The sequence below is a fragment of the Globicephala melas genome, chromosome 15 (genome assembly GCF_963455315.2).
Source record: "Globicephala melas chromosome 15, mGloMel1.2, whole genome shotgun sequence".
NCBI classification, from domain to species: Eukaryota; Metazoa; Chordata; class Mammalia; order Artiodactyla; family Delphinidae; genus Globicephala; species Globicephala melas.
In genome coordinates this window covers 19,126,084-19,146,593 of record NC_083328.1, presented here as the reverse complement: position 1 = coordinate 19,146,593, position 20,510 = coordinate 19,126,084, and the positions used below count along the sequence as shown (strand labels likewise).

Below are 20,510 nucleotides of genomic sequence, written 5' to 3'. Positions count from 1 at the left end.
GGACCTAGCCCATAGCAGGCACCCAAAAAATATTACCTGGATAAGTAAGCTCCAAATTAATCGAAATCCTAAATGAATTTTTCTAGGAACTAGAAAATAAGTGACACCAAAATTCATTTTTTGACAGAAACAGGAAAGAATAACTGAAAAAGAAGAGCTGAAGGGAACCAGCTCTACCAGATTTAAAACACATTACAGATCAACAGTTAGTAAAACAGTGTGGTACTGGTGTGCACATACATACACACACACTAAAGCCATAAATCAATGGAATAGAAAGTCCAGCTAAAAAAGTAGATATATGAATTACATGCTTAAAAAAAGAGAAGCATTATAAAACAATGGAAAAGTGAAGAATCATGGTGTTACCTATTTCTGTAAATAACACCTAATCATACACCTTTTCTCTTCACCACAAACATCATGGTGTTAAGTATGTTTTCAAGTCAACCTCCAATGCCCTTGTCTTAGTTCTGGCTGCCACCACCTCTCTCAGCCTGTGGCCATAGTTTCCTAGCTAGTCTCCTTTCACCTTCTCCTCTTTTTCTTCTTCTGCAATCCTAACTCCACCTGCTGCCAGACTTGTCTTCCTAAAGCACCCACTTAATTTTTTCAACATTCTGCATGTAAGGGCTCCCCAGTTCCACTGCAGTAGTCCTCAAACCATGATCCCCCCAAAACTGGAACAGAAGCCTTTCTAATGTTGGTCTTCCACAGAGGAGAACAAAAGCCAATCAATACTGCCCGACTCCAAAAAGTTGGTGTTCATGGTCATGGGTGATCATGTATTTTAGTCCTGCCACCTTGGGATTGTTTGGGGATTATTATTAATCCTAGCATGTCCAAAAACGCAAAAGCAGTGAGATTATTGAAAAGGTTATAAGAGGGGATGAACAAGTATAATGAAAATTAAAGAAACTAAAAGTTACACTGTTAAATATGATGACTCAATAGACTTTCAATGTACAGCAAAATTGTCTATTAGGGGGAAGATGGCTATCTTTGCTACACGAGGCAAAGAAAATTGAATATACTGGTTTTAAGACTTCTTAAAGCTTTGAGGAACCAACTTGCTCCTCCAACTGGATGGAAATGCATCCAGGGGTTTGTGAATTTAAATACCACAGTCATTCCGGACTTGAGAACATGTGGATCCACACACAACTTTTCACTACCTAATAACCTTTCAATATCTAATTCGAAAATAAGAGCTGGATAGAGTTTTTCCACTGTTAAGAGTCAGATATAGTTGTCTTTTTCCAATTTATAGACAAAAAAATATTAAGTTAAAGGATACATTTTCAGGGTTTTAGGTTTCCCCTAAGAATTTTTCTTCCCTCTTGGAATTCTTAATCACCTGTCATTCCTGCCTGCCTGTTATCGAGATTGCTAAAGTGTCACATGTCAGAGGTGCCTTCACTGAGCCGAAAGCATATCTCAGAGCCCCCATGCCTGAGTCCATGCTCCATCTATCCTAGCACTCACTGTAGCTAGTGAAGTAGAAATACTCTGGTGTATCTCCCCAAGGTACAGCTGCGCATGGGTTTAAGTGGCCACTCCAGCCCATGCATCTGAAAGTATCCAATGACCACATGAAATCCAAGCTGGTAGATGTGTAAATGTTCACGCTGCTAGGTGACAGGTAGCTGGTAGTTGCATACAAGAATTTCTGTCAGTTCTGAACATTTATATATTTAAATATTTGTATTCATTTGAGCACCTGTTTACTTAGTCTACAATTTATCATTTAAACTCTTTAGGAAACATAAACTTGGCTAACCCATGTGGAAGAACACCGAGAAACCATAGAAGAAATGCTAATGAAACATTAAAGGGGAGATCAAATTGACTGCTAGATCAAAAGGTATCTCTGATAAGACACCTAAAAAAGAACCGAGGGAAAGGAGAGGAAGAGAAACATCTTAGAACTAATTAAAAGGAAGTGGCCTATGCAAATAATCAATAAGCGGTAATTAATGTGAAATACTAGGACACAGGAAACAAGTCTTACAACCTGGAGGGCTGAGGTGAACTGAATATTGTTTTCACATCATTTGCTACAAATAGGCTCTACCTACTCAAAAGCAGTTTCTTATATAAATCACAGGGTTAGATTTTCAACAGAATCTGCTTTATCTTCTGAAACTTATATCAAATCTGCACCTAGTCATAGACATGCTCTCTCAAGATTCCATAACTGCTTTCATTAAGTAATGTATCTGAGAATAAGAATATCAGCTTGTTTATATTAAAATATATGAATAAATCAAGATATGGCATTAGCATTTCATTATTAACACCTGAAATGTTAGAATAGGTACATTTGGCTATATTCAAATTATCTGCTTGTATGTCCATCTTTCCACTCAAGTTCCTAGGAACCAGTTTTTTTTTTTAACCCCAGACGCTAGCATTTGACAGGTTCTCAATAGACAGGTTCTCAATAGTTACCAGTTGAGCTGAACTGGTAACTGAATGGTGAAATTGACAACTGAACATTAATTCCATGGCAATTAAATAAACAAATGACATACAGAAAACTTGAACATATAAGGAAATATGAATATAGGGACAATGGTCATTTCAACCTTAGTGGAAAAAATTAAAGTAGCAAATTTTAAAAAGACAATGTCTAGTGCTACTAGGGTGACGGTGAGACATGGCATTCATCATGTCGCGCACAGTGACATGCGTTGCCATGCAACATTACTTGCTGTGCTGCAAGTGAAATGATAGCGCTATCTTGTTAGAAGGCACTGTTAAAACTACTTAGTTCTGCTGCATCAGCCCATGGCTACATTCCAATAAACCTTTTTTACAAAGCAGAAGGTAGACAGGATTTGGCCTGCAGGCCAAAGTTTGCCAAAGCATAGACTAGGGGATCCAGAGAAAGGAGGCCAATTTCAGGATGAAGTTCATGAGTTTGGTGTTAGCAGGACATTTAAGTGGAGACGTTCAATCTAGAGATGAAGAGATGCCAGGGCCACAGGAATAAAACTGAGGCATCAGCCAGGTGGTGGCAGTTAATGGGGCTGAGATCACCCAGGCGGAATGGCCTCAGAAGAGAGGACATGAAGGGCACTTCCTTGTCCGAATACAAGGGCAGATGGGCAATGTCTTCGGGTCACTACAGTCCTGGAACGGTAGAGGCATATGGCCTAATCTCCATTAACTCCCTTAACTTAAAAAGAGGCTCCTATTTTAACTTAGGGCTTTCATTCCCTTTCCCAAGATTAATAACTTTAAAGTTTCAGATTCATAGATGAAAAAGAAAACTTCCCACTGGCTGGAAAGTAAGGCAATTCTAAAATAAAATGTCTATCAACTTCTTAATGTTTCACTTTTATTATGAATTTTACACTCAAAACATATATAACATGTGCATTAAGTATGATGAATGATGACAGAACAAATGTTTGGTCTCCAACTTAAGAAGAAGTGAAGAAGTTCATTACCAAAACACCACTGTCCAACTTTCATACCATAAGAATTAGTCTCTAAACTAGATATCAAAGCAGGCAGTCCAAGACCAGATAAAGCTTGAAGATACATTTTCTTTGGCCTACGCAGTTTTTTTTTTTTTTTTTTTTTAGTTGCCAACATTAAACATCAAGAAATCAGCATTCTGGAATATCATTAGCAATAAGGAGATGTGACTATACGACACACATTTCACCATGGCAACAACTGGCTGGAGCTGAGAGCAACTCTCCCCTTTAAATGAACATGTACTCACTAATCCACTGCAGTCCTCATCATCCCCTATTGCCTTGAACCTATCTCCTACTTCACTTACTACTTTTTTTTTTTTGCGGTACGTGGGCCTCTCACTGTTGTGGCCTCTCCTGTTGCAGAGCACAGGCTCCGGATGCGCAGGCTCAGCGGCCATGGCTCACGGGCCCAGCCGCTCCGCGGCATGTGGGATCTTCCCGGACCGGGGCACGAACCTGTGTCCCCTGCATCGGCAGGCGGACTCTCAACCACTGCGCCACCAGGGAAGCCCACTTATTACTTTTAATTGCCCTGGCACTTGAATTTGCGACCCCTGCTTACAAAGTATGATTGTGGTTTCCAACTTTTTGCAATATGGGAGACATTATGTAAAGCAAAAGTTCAGACTCTCTCACCAGGAACATTACAGGTCCATAATCCCGTATCTATCACTTTGAAATAAAAAAAAAAAAAAGTTTTTTTGTAGCTCATTTGGCAACATAACTTGACCTAAGCTAACATGAAGCTATTTTTAATCTTTAAGGATTCCATTTAGTGTGAAATACATTCATATATTTTGCTATGGAAATAATAACATGTATGATGATTACAGGCTGCTGCCCCAGACCCTACTGGAGATATTACATAACAGCATATGTGCATTATTACTTTTCTTTTCTTTTTAATTATTTATTTTATTTTATTTATTTATGGCTGCATTGGGTCTTCACTGCTGGGCGCGGGCTTTCTCTAGTTGCGGTGAGCAGGGGCTACTCTTCGTTGCGGTGCATGGGCTTCTCATTGTGGTGGCTTCTCTTGCTGCGGAGCACGGGCTCTAGGTGCACGGGCTTCAGTAGTTGTGGCTCGTGGGCTTCAGTAGTTGTGGCTCGTGGGCTTCAGTAGTTGTGGCTCGCGGGCTTCAGCAGTTGTGGCTCGTGGGCTCTAGAGCGCAGGCTTAGTAGTCGTGGCGCACGGGCTTAGTTGCTCTGTGGCATGTGGGAGCTTCCCAGACCAGGGCTCGAACCCGTGTCCCCCGCATTGGCAGGTGGATTCTTAACCACTGTGCCACCAGGGAAGTACCTACTTTTCTTTAAAATCTGAAAAATTCTGAGTTCTGAAACTCATCTGATCCCAGGGGTTATAGATAAAGGACCATGGGCCTGTTATACTTTTACTATCTGCGTTTAAGAAAACAATACACAAAGCAGATAGAAGTGTAATAATATTTTTAAATGGATTTATACTGGATTAATTATAATGGCATCTACCTACACTTGAGAAACAGAAATAGAATGATATAAGCAAAACCATCCCAGTCTGATAAGAACGCGTAGAGCACATGCTGACTCTAGGACCCTATACCCCAGTGCTGATTCCCGGGGTGGGGGAGGGGGTCCTGCCATGCACACACTGGCAATCACTGGCACCAAGGTAATTCCATATTAGAGTAACATGCTGCGTTCACATACTCCATATGATATGTGAAAATGATGCTTATGGCCACATCCTTTTAGGGTTGTTTTTTTTTTTCAGTGAACAATGGGTTTTCACTCACCTATAAATAACCTGTTTGCTATTCTAGGATTTCACAATATGTAAAGTACATAACAAGGCCACAGAAGATCAGATTCAGAAGAAGCTGCAAAGACACCGGACTCCTTTCCACCCCCACTCTATGGAGAGACTGGATGGAATCCACTCAGACTGAAGCAGAGCACAGCTACCTCCCCTTTCTCAGAATTACTGTTCAGAGGAAATCAGTGTGAGTAAAATGAGGCAGCAGAGTAGGCAAGGGATGTAGAATGTGATGCTGGCAAAAGTAAGGGTATGGTCTGTACTGTCAAACACAGGAAGGGCTGTCTCATGGAAGAGAGACAAGATGGATTCAATGTGGCACCAGAGGACTGCTCTGGGGTGTGTGGGGGTAAGGGGTATTTGACTCACCTTGAGAATTAGTGCTGCCTGCCTGGAGTAGAAGGTCATTAGATACCTGTGCCCTTCAGGGAGGGTCGGCAAAGAACGTAACAGAATAAAACAAGCCAGGTAGGGACTGGACGGCTCATGCCCCACCCAGATGGGACAGCTGCTGCTGAGCTCCTGATGCCAGTGCTCGGGAGGGATGCTAGGCACTGCCAGGTCTTCCGAGATTTTAGAAGCAGCTGGAAATCCAGGTTTTCATGTGAAAACTTCTCATTTTTAAATATGAGCCAATGATTGTAAAAAAATAAATAAATACTGAATAGGCCAAAGAGAACACATCTCTGGCCTGCAAGCAAGCAGTGTGGAGCTTTGGTTTTGATAATTCAGACGTCCAGACCCTGGAAGGACTAGAACAGGGTTTCTCAACCTCAGCAGCCTTGGCATTTGGGACCAGATAAGCCTGGACTGTGAGGCTGTCAGGTGCATTGCAGCATATTCAGAAGCCTCCCTGGCCTCTATCTACCCCTCCCCCAGTCAAGTCACAACAATCAAAAAATGTCTCTGGACATTGCCAAATGTCCCCTGGGGGGGCAAAACCATACCTTGGTAAGAGCCACTGGACTAGAGCAACATCCAACTCTCAGCCTTCAGGATTTTACGAAGGCATCACTCACGACTCAAACAACAGGTTTTTCACATAAGAGTTGCCCACGTGGAGATTTATAGCTGCTTTGGAATCAGAAACCTGGGTTTGAATGCACAGCTCTGTCATTTACTAGCCTGATGACCTCTCCGAGTTCTGGCTGCCTCATCATTAAATCAGGAACAAATAACATTGCCTCTTAGAGCTGCTGCAAGAATGCGGTGAGATAATTTATGCAAAGTACTGAGCCCAGCGGCTTAACAAGCACCAAAAGCTTTTAATAAACATTAATCCTTCCCTGGTGAAAAGGCAGCCCAAATTCTGTAGTCGGGAAGCACATGGGATCCAGAGTCAGAAGCCCTGGACCCAAGTCGTGCCTCGGCCACTTAGTAGCTGTGCGATCATGGCAAGTCATTTTCCCCCTTTCTAGAATAGAAATGATCATTGCCAGTAGGTGAGAACCAAGCCAGGTGGTCTGGTACAGCATTTGGCAAACTAAACCAACTAGAGAAAAGTTGATGATTAGTACTATCAAATCTTTTAAAGGTAAAGGAAAGAATGAGCTCTTCAACAAATCCAAAGAACTGAGAATGCAGTAATATCAGGGTAAGGTACAGGGAAAAAAAGAAAAATAATCATAGGGATTCTGAACCTCCAGGTCCTTCTAGACAAGCAACTGCCACCTGGTGGCCCACACACCAAATCTGGTCACCGATATATTTTGTTTAGCCCCGCACAGTATCACGGTGATTGTCTCCTTTGCGCTAAATGCCATCTAACCTTCATTAAAATCCAGATTTCAGGCTTTTCTGGAAAGCTACAAAGATTGAGTCACTCTGGGGCCATATTCCCACATGCCCCTTTGGTGAGATCATGGGGGGGGGCACGCCCCCAACCCTTACCTGGCCTCAGTCACTCATTTATTTTACTAGTCTGGCCCCTCTAGGCATTTGAGTCTGTAAACTTGGCTTATCTAAAGCCAACTATCTGGGAAAGCATTTGAACCTCCAGGGAGCACTTCAATCAAGGCAGAAACCCACACCCAATGAGACACTCCCTCCCAGAGCCTCACCTAGGTAATAACTCTCCTGGTTAGTCCTTCAGCTTCCTTTTCTCCTGGACACTTCGACCTCATAACTAAACTGTCCTCAAGTTCCTCATCCTGTGTACAGCTTCCTCCATGCAGGGCATCACCTCCCCAAAATCACCACCTGCATCCACTGCATTATCTGCATCAAGGATTTCCAAACAACAAAATATCTTTCTTAGCAGGACTACAAAAGACACGACATGATGTTTCTTGTTTCCTGACCAGCGCCCCGGTTTCCCCAACTCTCAGTCCCTGTTGTTCAGACAGGGTTTACTCCATACCCATTTCCAGGGAAAAGCATGGGACCCAGTCAGAAGCACTCAGAGTCCATCTTGGGTCTTTGGCAACAGTGACTGGAAGAAAAATATTCTGTCCCTCTGGGACGAGACTGGAAGAAGGGGGTGGGGCTGGGGGTTCTCCTTGTGGACACAGCTTGTCTAAAGAGTGGAAGCCCTGGATCCAGACCAACCTGCAGCCATACTCCTTTTGGATCCTTTGGGCACATGTAAGCCTAGAAATTCCCATGTTCGCTTATAGCAGTTTGATTTGGGTTTTCTTACAATCAAAAGAGACCTCATCAATATGAGAGAAATTTGAAAGAAGTGCTCGAAGATGGAAACAAAGGCTTCGCTCAAACTTTCTCCTGTTTTTTGGTTACCTCTCTCCATCCAATAAGAACTGGCACTAGCCATCCTTCTATAAGCACTGAGCTCAGGGTAGATAACTATTTCTTTGCTTGCCTATCTCTTCCACAAATCTACTGAGCTCCTTCAGGGCAGAAACTGTGTCGTATTCACTTTTGACTCTTTAATACCTCACACACTGGCACACAGTTCGGGCCAACAAGTGTCTGTTGAATGGATGAATCAACAAAAGTCAGGGGGACGAAAGGAACCATCCTCATTCTCTCATTTGGGACACCCATATCAGGAGAACACCTCTTAAGCCTTGACCCTATGGGACACAAACCATCTTCTGAAACAGACTCATCTACCCCTTGTAAGCAAATTGCATCGTGAGAACTCACTCCTTCCAGCCATTACTAATTCTCCCACATGTCCATCCCATGGAAACTCACTGTGGGGTTACTCACAAGTTCCTCATTTTGCGAAGAGAATACTTCATCACACGACACCACCTAGAACTCTACAAACTGATAGTACACACTATGGGCAAGCCATTCACACAGATAACTTCATTCATTAGTGCGTGTGTGCTTTCTAGCCTTTGTTTTGACCCAAATATGACCAGAAGCCTGATTCTGGTGCCCACCAACCCTCTGCTTCTGCCCAATAACAATTCTAGGCTCTCTCCTACCTCCATTTTCTCTCCCTAGTCCTTTACAATTACTTAAGTGGAAAAAAAAATACAGCTATATCTAGGAAATCAATAGCAGTAAAGCAACAGGTTCCCCAGTAAAAACAGTTTGACTTTCGGTGCATAATTGTCATACCCTTAATAGCTCTGTAATAGCTGCAGCTTCCACTGCATCAAGCAATAAAGATTTTCAAACAGAGTCAAAGGTCAAGGCCAGAAGTATAGTCCTAGGATGAGTCACACCACTTACTCCATCCAATTCTCATTTTCCCATACTTGGGCCCACACCACCAGGGCAATCTAGTGAGAACTGGATTTACATTCGTTTAACAATATTTACTGAGTATGTACCATGTTATAGGAACCACAGCAGTCCCTGGGAATCAAAGAAGAATGGGCAAAAACTCTTAAAGTGTTTAGTCTAATGGAGAACGCTGGCAAGTAAAGAGGCAATTACATTATGCAAAAACAGGTGCTACGTGGAATTATGAAAGCACCAAGGAGGGACATCCAATTTATGCTGGAGCATCAGGGAAGGCCTTTTAGAGGCAGAGATCTTTATGAGGAGACCTGAAGGTTGAGCAGGAGGTGGCCTAGGGCAGGTGTGATGAAAGAGGCTTCCCAGAGTTCCAGGTAGAGGCTAAAACATAAGAAAGCACAGCCTCCTCTGGAAACTGAAAGTAGGCAAGTATGGCTGGAATTTAAAAGTGTAAAGAGAGTAGCTGCTACAGAGGAAGCAGGGGCCAGAGACACCCTGAACAGCTTCCCTGAACGGCTCTGTAGATTTAAAGCCTCAGAAATTTGTTTAAAAAAAAAAAAAAAATCACTTGCCTGATACAATGTACAAACAGGCCAAAATGACTATCTGACAAATACATTTTGACACTCACTAAGTACTGATTCCACAATTCACGTTACTGAGAACGCTAGGAGGGGCAGAAAATTCACAGAAATTATCTTGTAATTCATTTACAGATTCTTGGTTGAAACATTAGCCGTCACTAATACTCTGTCTACCTTCCTCTCTCTCAGCATTATTTCTATCATTCTCCCACAAATAACAGAAAAGCAGGCACATCTAGGCTTTAGCCTAGACAGGAATTAACTCTGGAAATAGGATAAATGCACACCAAGCTAACAGGGTGGGGTACCAAAAAAAATTAAACAACAAAACTAAGCAGAAAGTTGAGGGAAACGAAACAGTAAAGAGCAAATTTAGAAAACGCAAGAGGAAGTAAAAGTATTTTCATACACACACAAAAAAAGAAGTGTCCCACGTGCTCCGGCCAAACCAAACTCCCCCTTTGACTCAACTGCCGAAAGAAGAAGCAAAAGCTGTGAAAAATTCCCACTTTCATATCTCTTCCCAGAATAAACAGCAAAATCCGTACCTTACAGCTAACTTGCCCTGGAAGACCTTGAAATATTCGCCCCAGATAAAACAGCACATGACAATCACCTCCAGAAGCTCTCAAAACCACAAACCAGTCCTGTTCCAACAGCCCGGTCATCTACAAACTCTAGTCTATTCTGTCATTACAGAATCAATGCTTGTCAAGCAGTCGAGGAATCCCAAAGAAATATCGTGCAGGATGTGCTTCCAAATCCAAAGTGAGAAAGACTTTAAAAAAAAAAAAAAAAGTAATTTCCTTTTAAATTGGCACTAGGCGTTTCCAGAATCCTTTTCTCCCAATTCCAACTTTTTAAATGTCAAGCCATCCCGTTCATATTCGCCCCTGGTCTGGAGACGGCACCACCTCTAAATTCTCTCAAAGAGCGTTCTGAAACTCACTAGGCAGATCCGCTGGGCTTTAATGACCCTTTACTTCTTTACTGCCACCATACACTCGTAAGCTAGGCTTTGCGGCAGCGGGGCGACCCGGAAAGGCTGAGAATGCCGCCCCAAGCCCCGCAGCCTCGGACACACCACTGATCGGAGTTTCAGCCGCAGGCGGCGGCCCGGGCCGGCTCGATCTCCTGGTGGGAAAGACAGGGGACAGGTCCAGTCCCCGGAGGGCGATGCTTCGCGGGCCAGTGGGGACCCTGAGGGGTGGGAGCAGGGAGGCGCGGCCCGCCCCGCCGGTCTCCGGGGGCCAGGCGGCGGCCCAGAGCCGGGCGCCAGGCCGCGGCATGGCGCCGCCCCCGGCCCCGAGCCCCGCCGGCCTCGGACGGGGCGGCGGCCGGGCCCGGAGCGGCCGGGCCCGCGGAGGAGCCGGCCGGCCCCCGTCCGTGACCCCCGGCCCCCGGCCCGCGCAACCCCCGGGCGGCCCGGCGCGGCGCACTCGCCTGCCCACGGTCTGGTTGGCCAGCTGCTTCATGCGGTTGAACTGTTTCTTCATGGCGACGGCGGCGGCGGCCCGCGGGGCTCAGGCCGGGCGGGACGGGGGACGGCCTGGCGGCTCCTACATCGCTTCGCGGCCGAGGCGGAGGCGGCGGCGGCAGCGGCGGCGGCTCCCCAGGCCCGCGGCCCCGCCCTCGTCGCGTCACTTCCAGCGGCGCCGCCCGCCGGGCCCGCGGGGTCTGGTCCGGCGAGGAGCGCCAGGCCCAGTGCGGCGCGCAGCCAGGCCTCCGACCCCGGCCCGGGGGCCGCCCGATTCCCAGCCCGCAGGCGGTCCCCGGGCCTCGCGACGCGCGGCCGCCCAGGGCCCTGCGGTCCACTCGGACCTCGGCGTGCTTTCGCTCAGCGATCGCCCGCCCGAGGGATACTTAACTCACTTCCCAGACTAGATCTCAAACACACGGTGGACAAAGCAGACACAAAGAGTGTAGACGGTGCGACTCCGTCCAAGAACCGCCAAAACTCATCTTCAGGACTAGACACCCGGGCAGGGCTAACTGAGGGAGGAGGGCCGAGGTGGACCCGAAAAGGAGCTTTGGGACGACGGAAATGTTCAAAGTCTTTAGCAGGGCCGTACTTATGCACAGGTGTAGACATTTGTCAAAATGCACCTATCTGTACTCTTAAGAGGGATGCGTGTCACTATGTACATTTTACCTCGATTTTTTTAAGAAAAAAAATGGTTGCGTGAAACTCACAAGCTGCAGGACAGTGTGATGCCACTTAGTAAAAAAGTCAAAGGCAATTAAATATATTTTACTCCTATTCAAAAAGTATTACTCTAGTACTGCTTTTCTTTTATTGATTAAAATCTACCTTGCATATCATTCCGTATAAAAAAAAAAATCAGAGGCAAAGTGTGTTTTCTACGAACAGGAGCTCAGAGATGGCACCTTTAGTGCGGCTGTGATGGTGGCCGCGTCCAGGGGGCCGAGGTGGTGCAGGGCACTGGGAAAATCACAGAAGGAGAGGAGAAGAGCCCAACTCCAGCGCTGGGAAGTCATGGATGAACAGAGGCCCGAGAGGGGACAGGTCACTGGAGACGGGCCCTTTGTTATGTCCCAGGCCAGGCCTGGGTGTTGCCAGGCAAGTGTGGCCATTGAGGGGCCCTCGCAGCCCACATTGCCTAGAAACCCCTCACTGTGCTTTGATTCTTAACCTCACGCTGGCAGCAGTGCAGTGACACTTGGCGGGATTGTCCGACTGTGCTGGACACTTTTTTCGGAGAGGACCAGGTCAGTTCTATGACCTGCTTTGATGTCCTCCTAGTTTGGTGGCCTTGGCTCCTGCTTAGGCCATTCCCTGGGGCAAGTGGGTGGTACTGTGGCATCTTTCACAGGCCACATTTCTAGTTTCACAAAAGATGTGCTGAGGAAGGGAGCTGAAAATGTAGAAGTACCTGACTCTACAACAGAGGAGGTTGAAGACTCTCAGTCAGTCTTAAAATCAGAGGCTGAGAGACTTAGAATCTTTGTAGTGATGTAGACAAGAAGTATGAAACCTCAGAGCTTCAACGAAAGCAGCAAACTGCAAGTTACAGACATCAATTACACCAGAAAGACGTAGAAATCAAACTTCTTAAAGCAAGGCAGATAGCGCTAAAGGATCAGTTGCTAAAGGTGCAGTCAGTCACCCAGATAGTAAATCTTGAGGATGGCCTTGTGCCCTCAACTCGTGTACCCTCTTCAGTGGGTTATGATATCTATCAGCATGCTTTAGGTTTCCAGGATGATGATATGGATTTTGCTGACCTAATTTGGTCACAACAAGAAATAAATAGATTGTCAAAAGAAGTTTTAAGACTTGAGGCTGATGATGTCAGCCATTGGAGACATTTTGCTCAAACTTCTACAGCATTTCATTTAGATCTATAGCTTTGATGTAAATGAAATCTACAAACTGCAAAATACCATCAAGGAATTTGAACAGAATCTAAATAAGGAAATTGATGACCATCAACTTGAAATAGCAGTGTTGCAGGAAGTTCATCAACAGAAACTGGCAGAAATAAGTCGCAGGCATCAAAAACAATTAAAGGGGCTTCCCTGGTGGCGCAGTGGTTCAGAGTCCGCCTGCCGATGCAGGGGACGCGGGTTTGTGCCCCGGTCTGGGAAGATCCCACATGCCACGGAGCGGCTGGGCCCGTGAGCCATGGCCACTGAGCCTGCGCGTCCGGAGCCTGTGCTCCGCAAAGGGAGAGGCCACAACAGTGAGAGGCCCGTGTACTGCAAAACAAACAAACAAACAAACAAACAAACAATTAAAGGACTATGAGGGAATGATTCATGATATGCAAAAAGCTATTGAAGTCCTAGCAGCTGAAAAACTAGAGTCCACCAAAAAAAATCAAAGGACTTGAGATTAGAGTAAAATATCTTTAAAAAAAATTATCTTCTGTAGAAAAGGAAAGGGATGCTTTCATTAGAGAACAAGACCAGATAAATGAAATGAACGAAAGAACTGAAGAAGGTGAGTTGCAACCTTCTCTTAGGAAGTGGAGTGATGCTGTGACAGAAAAAGAAAAAGTTCTTCCACAGAGTACATCACTGGAAGAAGTGTCCAGATAGCAACAGCCACTGTCTGTTGCTGAAAATGAAATAATGTGATTGAGTAGCTTAAAGCAGGATAAAGATCTCATGGAAGAGAACCTGAAATTTCAAAAATGAGTCCAAGTTTTAGAAAAAGAAAATTCATTATTAAATAAAGAAAAGGAAGAACTTCAATGATCACTTGTCAAATTGAGCAATGAATATGAACTCATTAAAAGAACAGCTACAGGAGACATGGATTCGGATTCAGAAGTACATCATTTAAGGTGTGACTGGGAAATCAAAGAAGGAGAAGTCAATGAGAGTACTACTTAAAAGAAGTTACTGATTTCTGAGTTAGGAGAGTTGCACAGGCAAAAACCAAAAACTACAATGCACGTGGTTTTGATGAAAGATCAGCAAACAGAACAACAAGATGAAGGAGACAGCATCATCGGTAAAGTAAAACAAGATCTAGAATATGAGAAAAAGAGAGTTCGTTAACTTGAAGATGATAAAGTGAACATTACTAAAGAGTTAGATGGGCAAAAAGAAAATTTAATTCATTTAAAAATGGAAAAAGGACAGTTAGAAGCAGAATTTTTTCAGGATGAACAGAGACTGTTGGAAGAAAGGAAGTATGAGCAAACTATTAAAGAACTGTCAAATACAGATAACCCAGACAGCTGTGCCTTACAGCTGGAGCATGAGTGTTTAATTAAACTTAGTCAAGAGAAAGACTGTGAAATATCAAAACTCAAAAAGAATATTGAGCAGATGATTGCTGAGCACAAAGAAACTAAGGAAATTTTGTCATCTAGTTTAGAAGAGCAGAAGCAATTGAAACAACTCATAAGAGAGAAAAAAAAAATTATTGAAAAACTTCAAGGAAGTTCACAGCTTTGGGAGAAGTTAGATCAATATACTCAAGCCTTAAGAAAAATGGAAATTTTACAGCAAACCATAGAGGAAAAAGATACAAGGCTTGCATCCATGAAAGAAGAAAATAGTCACCTGAAAGAAGAATTGGAATGACTGAGGGAAGAACACAGTCAAACCGCACCTATGGTTGACCCTAAAACTCTAGACACTGTTACAGAACTAGAATCTGAGGTATCTCAAGAGAGAACAGTTGAAGATAATCCTGAGGTTAAACCTCATCAAAAGATAATTGAAGATCAAAACCAGAGTAAAATGCAACTACTTCAATCTTTACAAGAGCAGAAACAGAAAAATTCCAAATACCAACATGAGCAAATGAATATTAAACACAATCAGCTCTTTTTGGCCAAAGGGGAGGAAAAGGAGAATTTGCAAAATGCAATAGAACAAATCAAAACCCAGCCACTGGAAAAATTCCAGCACACGCCAACAGAACATTCTGATACTTTTCAAGTAACAGAAGCTCAGAGTCTTAATATAGAAAATGGAAATGAAAAGCATGACTTATCTAAAGCCGAAACTGAAAGATCAGTACAAGGAATAAAAGAACAAAAATTGGAGATTAAACTTCTAATTGAAAAGAATACCCTTTTAACTGAACAGATTGATCAGCTGTCCAAAGGTGAGATTGGTAAACTAACGCAGTTTATCCAGCAAAAAGATTTGTGTCTTCACATGAAAGTATCTTCAGCTTCCTCCAGTGACCAAGATAATGGACAGAGTCAACAGCGATTGTGAGCCTCTGCTTTGGAAAGAGAACAAATATTAGCTGTTTTAGATGAGAAGACTAGGGAAAACAGCAATCTTAAAAGAGAAAACTTGAGAATGATGTGGATATAATTGTTGCCAAAGAAGCAGACCTCATGAAACTCAAAGATGCAAATACAAAACTCTCCACCAGATTTGAAAGCAGTGGTCAGGATATGTTTAGAGAAACGATGCAGAATTTGTCCCACATCATTCGAGAAAAAGATATGGAAACTGATGCTTTAACTCAGAAGTGTCAGACTTTACTGGCAATACTGCAAACGTCCAGCAATGGTGATGAAGTGAGAGGTGTTAATATGGATCAGTCTGAGGAGCTTCTACAGGAACGTGATAAATTAAAACAGCAAGTTAAGATAATGGAAGAGTAGAAAGAGCACGTGATGGCCACTGTACAAAATATGCAGCGTGGGTCACCCCATCTTCAGACAGAGCTTCAACAACTTCAGGCACGGGTTTTAGTTGACAATGATAATAATTCTAAACTACAGATGAACTATACTGACCTGATCAAACTTACGATGGGAATGAAATCAAACTCAAAAACTTGGAGAAGCAAGTAGTGCAAATGCAGTTTAGCCTAGAGCAGCTTTGCAATACCAAAGATACTCTGTCAGGGATGTTTGACCTTATTTTACTACAGTCCAATGAATCACTTACATCCGAGTCAGCAGCCTCTCTGAAGGCAATGAAACCTGATGGATTGAGTGAATCTTCTAAATTGCTCAAAGAAGAGACAGAAGAGTTAAGAAAATTAACGGAGGAAAAAGATGCAACGATTAGAGCACTCCAGGAAGGTAATCATAGATTGATTCCATTGCAGACAGTTCAGAACTAGAAAGAAAACGACGTGAACAAATGGATTCAGAAATGAAGCAGCTACGGGAGAAACAAGATGACTTGCAAAACTTACTTAAGGAAAAAGAGCTTTTAATCAAAGCAAAAAGTGATGAATTACTTTCTTTAAGTGAAAATTTCACTAATGTAGTGAGTGAAAATGAACTTTTGAGGCAGGGAGTAATCAACCTGAAGGAAAGAGTCGTCAACTTTGAACTGGATATGTGTAAACTAAAAGAAGAAAATGAAAAATTAGTAGAAACATCTAGGGAAGAGGAAACAAAATCAAGAGACAAGGATGTGGTTTTCTATGATGTGGAGAGAGAAAGAATTGGAATACGTTGCAATGAAGGAGAAGGTGCTTGCTTTTGAGCATCTTTTGAAAGAAACAGAACTCGGCAAGACAGGGGAATTAAGTCAGTTTTTAAATGCAGTTACATCAATGCAAGAAAAGACTGTTATGTTTCAACAGGCCAGAAATGAGACCATGTTGGCATTGAAACAGAAACAAATAGAAAACTGTGCCCTCCAGAGTGAGGTTCAACATTTACACGACAAAGAACTACACTTAAAGCAGGAGCCAGAGAGATCGCATAAGCACGCAGTAGAATCAGAAGTGTCTCATAACCGCGAAGCTTTGGCTGCAGAAGACAGAGCAGCTAAACTAAGAATGAAAGTCACTGCATTGGAGGAAAAGCTCCTTCTATCTTCCAATGCGAGGGAAAATGCAAATCAGCAAGCCAGTTTGCAGATAGAGTCGTTGAAGGAACAACTGAATGTTGTCACAAAGCAGAGAGATGACATTTGGCTACAGCTTTCTGTTTCCCAAGAACAAGAAAAGTAGTATGCACAAGCGCTAAGCTAACATGAGGATGGTAGTCGCAGAATGGATGGAAATAGTTGCAGATAATCTAGAAGGAAAACTAATATCGGCACAAGGACATCAGGAGAAAGTGAATGCTGCCTTGACTCTGAAGGAAGAACAAATTAAAGATCTGAAAAAACAAAATGAGGTCCAACAGGAAGTGCTGGATGATGTACAGAAGAAACTGATGAACTTACTAAGTAACACAGAAGGAAAAGTTGACAAGAGCCTCACGAGGAACCTCTTCTTGGGGTATTTTCAAACACCAAAACAACAACGTCATGAAGTGCTACAGATAATGGGTAACATTCTGGGTATTAGAAAGGAAGAAATAGATCTTTTTTTTTTTTTTTTTTTTTTGCGGTACGCGGGCCACCGTTGTGGCCTCTCCCGTTGCGGAGCACAGGCTCCAGACGCGCAGGCTCAGCGGCCACGGCTCACGGGCCCAGCCGCTCCGCGGCATGTGGGATCTTCCCGGACTGGGGCGCGAACCCGTGTCCCCTGCATCGGCAGGCGGACTCCCAACCACTGCGCCACCAGGGAAGCGCTGGGCATCTTCTTTTAAATGCTGTTACTGATGTTTTGCCCACATATACACCTTTGCTGCTGTCACCTGGCAAGAGGGCTGGAGTTGTGCGGAAAGACCTTTCAAAGCCATAGATGATTCTTCAGCCAGAGACAACATGGCACTTTTAAGAAACCAAGTCACTGAAAAAGGCATGTATTTTGACTTTGCTTGATAAAAATACGAATACTTAAAAAAAAGTGTGTTTTAAGGACTTCAAAGATATTGACCCACCTTCAGACAGTGGTTACTTCTTGTGAGAAAGGGCATGAGTGGGGTTGAAGGCTGATCAAGGGACGCTTCAAATGGTTTTTGTAATGCTTTCATGTTTTACAAGGAGCAGGTACTTATGCAGATCTTGGGGAATTAAAACACTAACTTGCGTTAATGTTCAAAATGATAGAATACACAAGTGCATGCTCTTCATATAAGAAAAAGGGTGAACAGCCCAAAAGTACAAGAGGCATAACATTTTTAAGAATGAAAGTTCGTGATGAGGATGATTATAATTTTTGTGACTTTCTGTTTGAATAATAAAAAAAAAGACTAAAATTCACTTTTCCTGGCTAAGTCCCACTCCTCTTTTCATTGCCTGGGAAACCACTCCATTGGTGATCTGTATTCTCTCAGGCCTTTTAGAAATATATGCAGATTTATGTATATCGGAGCATATTATTCTCTAATTTTGCCAGATGTCAAGGCAACGCTTAACAGTGAATCTTGATTTCACGGCTTTATACCACAATTGACTCTTTGATAGCTTGACATCAATTTAAACCTTGGTGATGACTGAGAATTCTAAGGAGTAGGTGAAGTCCTTCCCCAGGCAGTGAAGTTGGCACTTGACCAAGAGGGAGACGTGGTCCTCAACATCATAAAGTATATGAACTCATTGATGTTCACTTGGTTGATCCCAAAGGGTCTGGGGGAGGGGAACATCTTCCAGCTCCATGGTATCTGGCAATGGACTGATGACGGGAGGCCATACCCACCTACAGGTAGGATGTGCTAGAGGGCTCAGGTTTGGCTCCACCCTGTAGCAAGGAGTCTTTGATAACCCTACTGAGCTTGTGGGAGTGTTGCTTCCATGACTCAAGGAATAATGGGCAGTTGGGTATGGAAGCTTGGGGTTTGGGAGAGACTCTATTTCCAGAAGAGCCCAGTGCATGGCCAGAAATTCCTGCTCTGATGGTATGTGATGCAGGGCCAAGGAGGGCAGTTTCTTGCATCAGAAGCCCAAGGACAACTTACAGACATCATGAGCAGTCCAGAGACTCCAGGAAGCAGGAGGGGAAGTTGCTAAAGCCGCTTCACTGAAGGAGTCTCTGAGGGCACTAAGGGGAGTGCCTGTTGATTTTAATTTAGACAGATTCTAGAGCCTGTTGTTGGAGGGACCCCCACTCAAGGTGGGCTCATTTAAAAGTAACAGCATAAATGGGCTTAAGTAAAATTTGTAAACCAGGAGTACGTTGCCTCCAGAACCCAGACAGAACTAAAAGATGGTGGACTCGTGTATCCTTAACAAGTGTGTCAAACAAACGTCTGCAAAGGAGGATGTCACAAAGGTAATGTCATACCTGTACTCCTGGAGAAAGGTGGGTGCATTTAAGATCTTGTCTGCAAAGGTAGTGTGTGATAGCAGAGCTGTTTAGTTACCCTGTGGGTAACAAGGTAAAAGTGTATTGTGCCCCTTTGGAGGTGAAGGCAAACAGGCTGAGAGAATGTTGAAATAGGCATTGAATGGAACCTAGTAGCCAAATCTATAATAGCAAAATATTTACCATATTTAAATTTAGTGGGATCCCAGGTATTTCAAGGGTACCCAGGATTTGTTTTAATCAGGTATAGTAAGACAAAGATATAGAAATGACTGTCCTGGAGGAAGTTTTTATGCCTATAGATCTAGAGAATCAGGAGGCGCAGCACACCGTGAAGGGCCCTGCCATGCCCCTTCCTCCCACTTTTTTTTTTTTTCTGCGGTATGTGGGCCTCTCACTGTCGCGGCCTCTCCCGCTGCGGAGCACAGGCTCCAGACGCGCAGGTTCAGCAGCCATGGCTCACGGGCCCAGCCGCTCCGCGGCATGTGGGATCTTCCCGGACCGGGGCACGAACCCGCGCCCCCGCATTGGCAGGCGGACTCTCAACCACTGCGCCACCAGGGAAGCCCTTCCCCCACTTTTGTGTTTTTCATCAGTTCTCGGGCCATGGGCTGCCATGGATGTGCACCTCAAAACCGTTAGGAGTAAGGAGAGCACACAACTTGCTCCAAGGGAAGATGCAGCACAGGAGAGATGGACAAGGTCACTACTTTTGCCTGAACAGCAATGACTCAGGAGGCAACCAAGGGGCCATTCTTAAATCTTCCTGGGGTCATGGCCTCCTTCCTTTCTGCAAACAACACAAGGGGTCATCCCCAGGACTGTGGTTGGCGGGGGGGTGGGGGTGGGGGGTTACCTTCCCAAACAGAGTCTCTATGGCTGCCCCAAGCAGCCAGTGATGGTTATCAGGCTAGACACAATGACCAAAGAGCTAGCCCATGCCCAGTCAGTGGAACTCAAACACCCACCAGTTAGGACATTATGTTGTCACTGGTCTCAGGTAGGAGCCTCAGAGACCACGTATCACATACAAGGCACCCTTGATGGTACCTCAATCTGGGATACGGTCAATGAACAATAGTTTTTGCCTTGTTGGCAAGCATGAGACATTAGGGTGCGAAGAGATGGCAACATCCATTTGAAATAACAGAACAGGAGCTAAAGCCCAAGCTGGCCAGCAACTGGTACTTACATCCCAGATAGTAACTGCTACCTTACAAACCAGTTAAGTAGCAAAGGAGCTGGTAGTTAAAGCTGACCAACTGTCCTCAGCTGAGGTTAGACCATCCTGTTTGTGACGCCAATTGTCTTACTCACCTATTCTTCAATCCATCAGTGAGAGATTCCCTCCGTAAACTAATGGGATTGGCTGAACACATGACGTTCTACAC

At 44.1% G+C, this 20,510-nt stretch overlaps 1 protein-coding gene and 2 pseudogenes across 5 annotated transcripts in view; 2 read left to right on the top strand and 1 right to left on the bottom strand.

The window, feature by feature from the left end:
- The window catches only part of ARHGAP17 (Rho GTPase activating protein 17), an 89,465-nt gene extending 78,352 nt beyond the window's left edge, over nucleotides 1–11,113 (bottom strand). For all 5 annotated transcript variants that reach the window (XR_009558887.1, XR_004042692.2, XM_030871538.2 and 2 more), the window contains exon 1: nucleotides 10,968–11,113. Coding sequence is in view for 3 of the 5 variants with exons in the window: in XM_030871538.2 (XP_030727398.1) it covers nucleotides 10,968–11,020 (53 nt within the window). In the remaining 2 variants the exon portion in view is untranslated. The remainder of the gene's footprint in view (nucleotides 1–10,967) is intronic.
- Nucleotides 11,114–12,276: 1,163 nt separating this feature from the next.
- Nucleotides 12,277–13,301, top strand: LOC138842331 (thyroid receptor-interacting protein 11 pseudogene; annotated as a pseudogene).
- On the top strand, nucleotides 13,298–18,783 carry LOC115861048 (thyroid receptor-interacting protein 11-like; annotated as a pseudogene).
- Nucleotides 18,784–20,510: the final 1,727 nt, after the last annotated feature.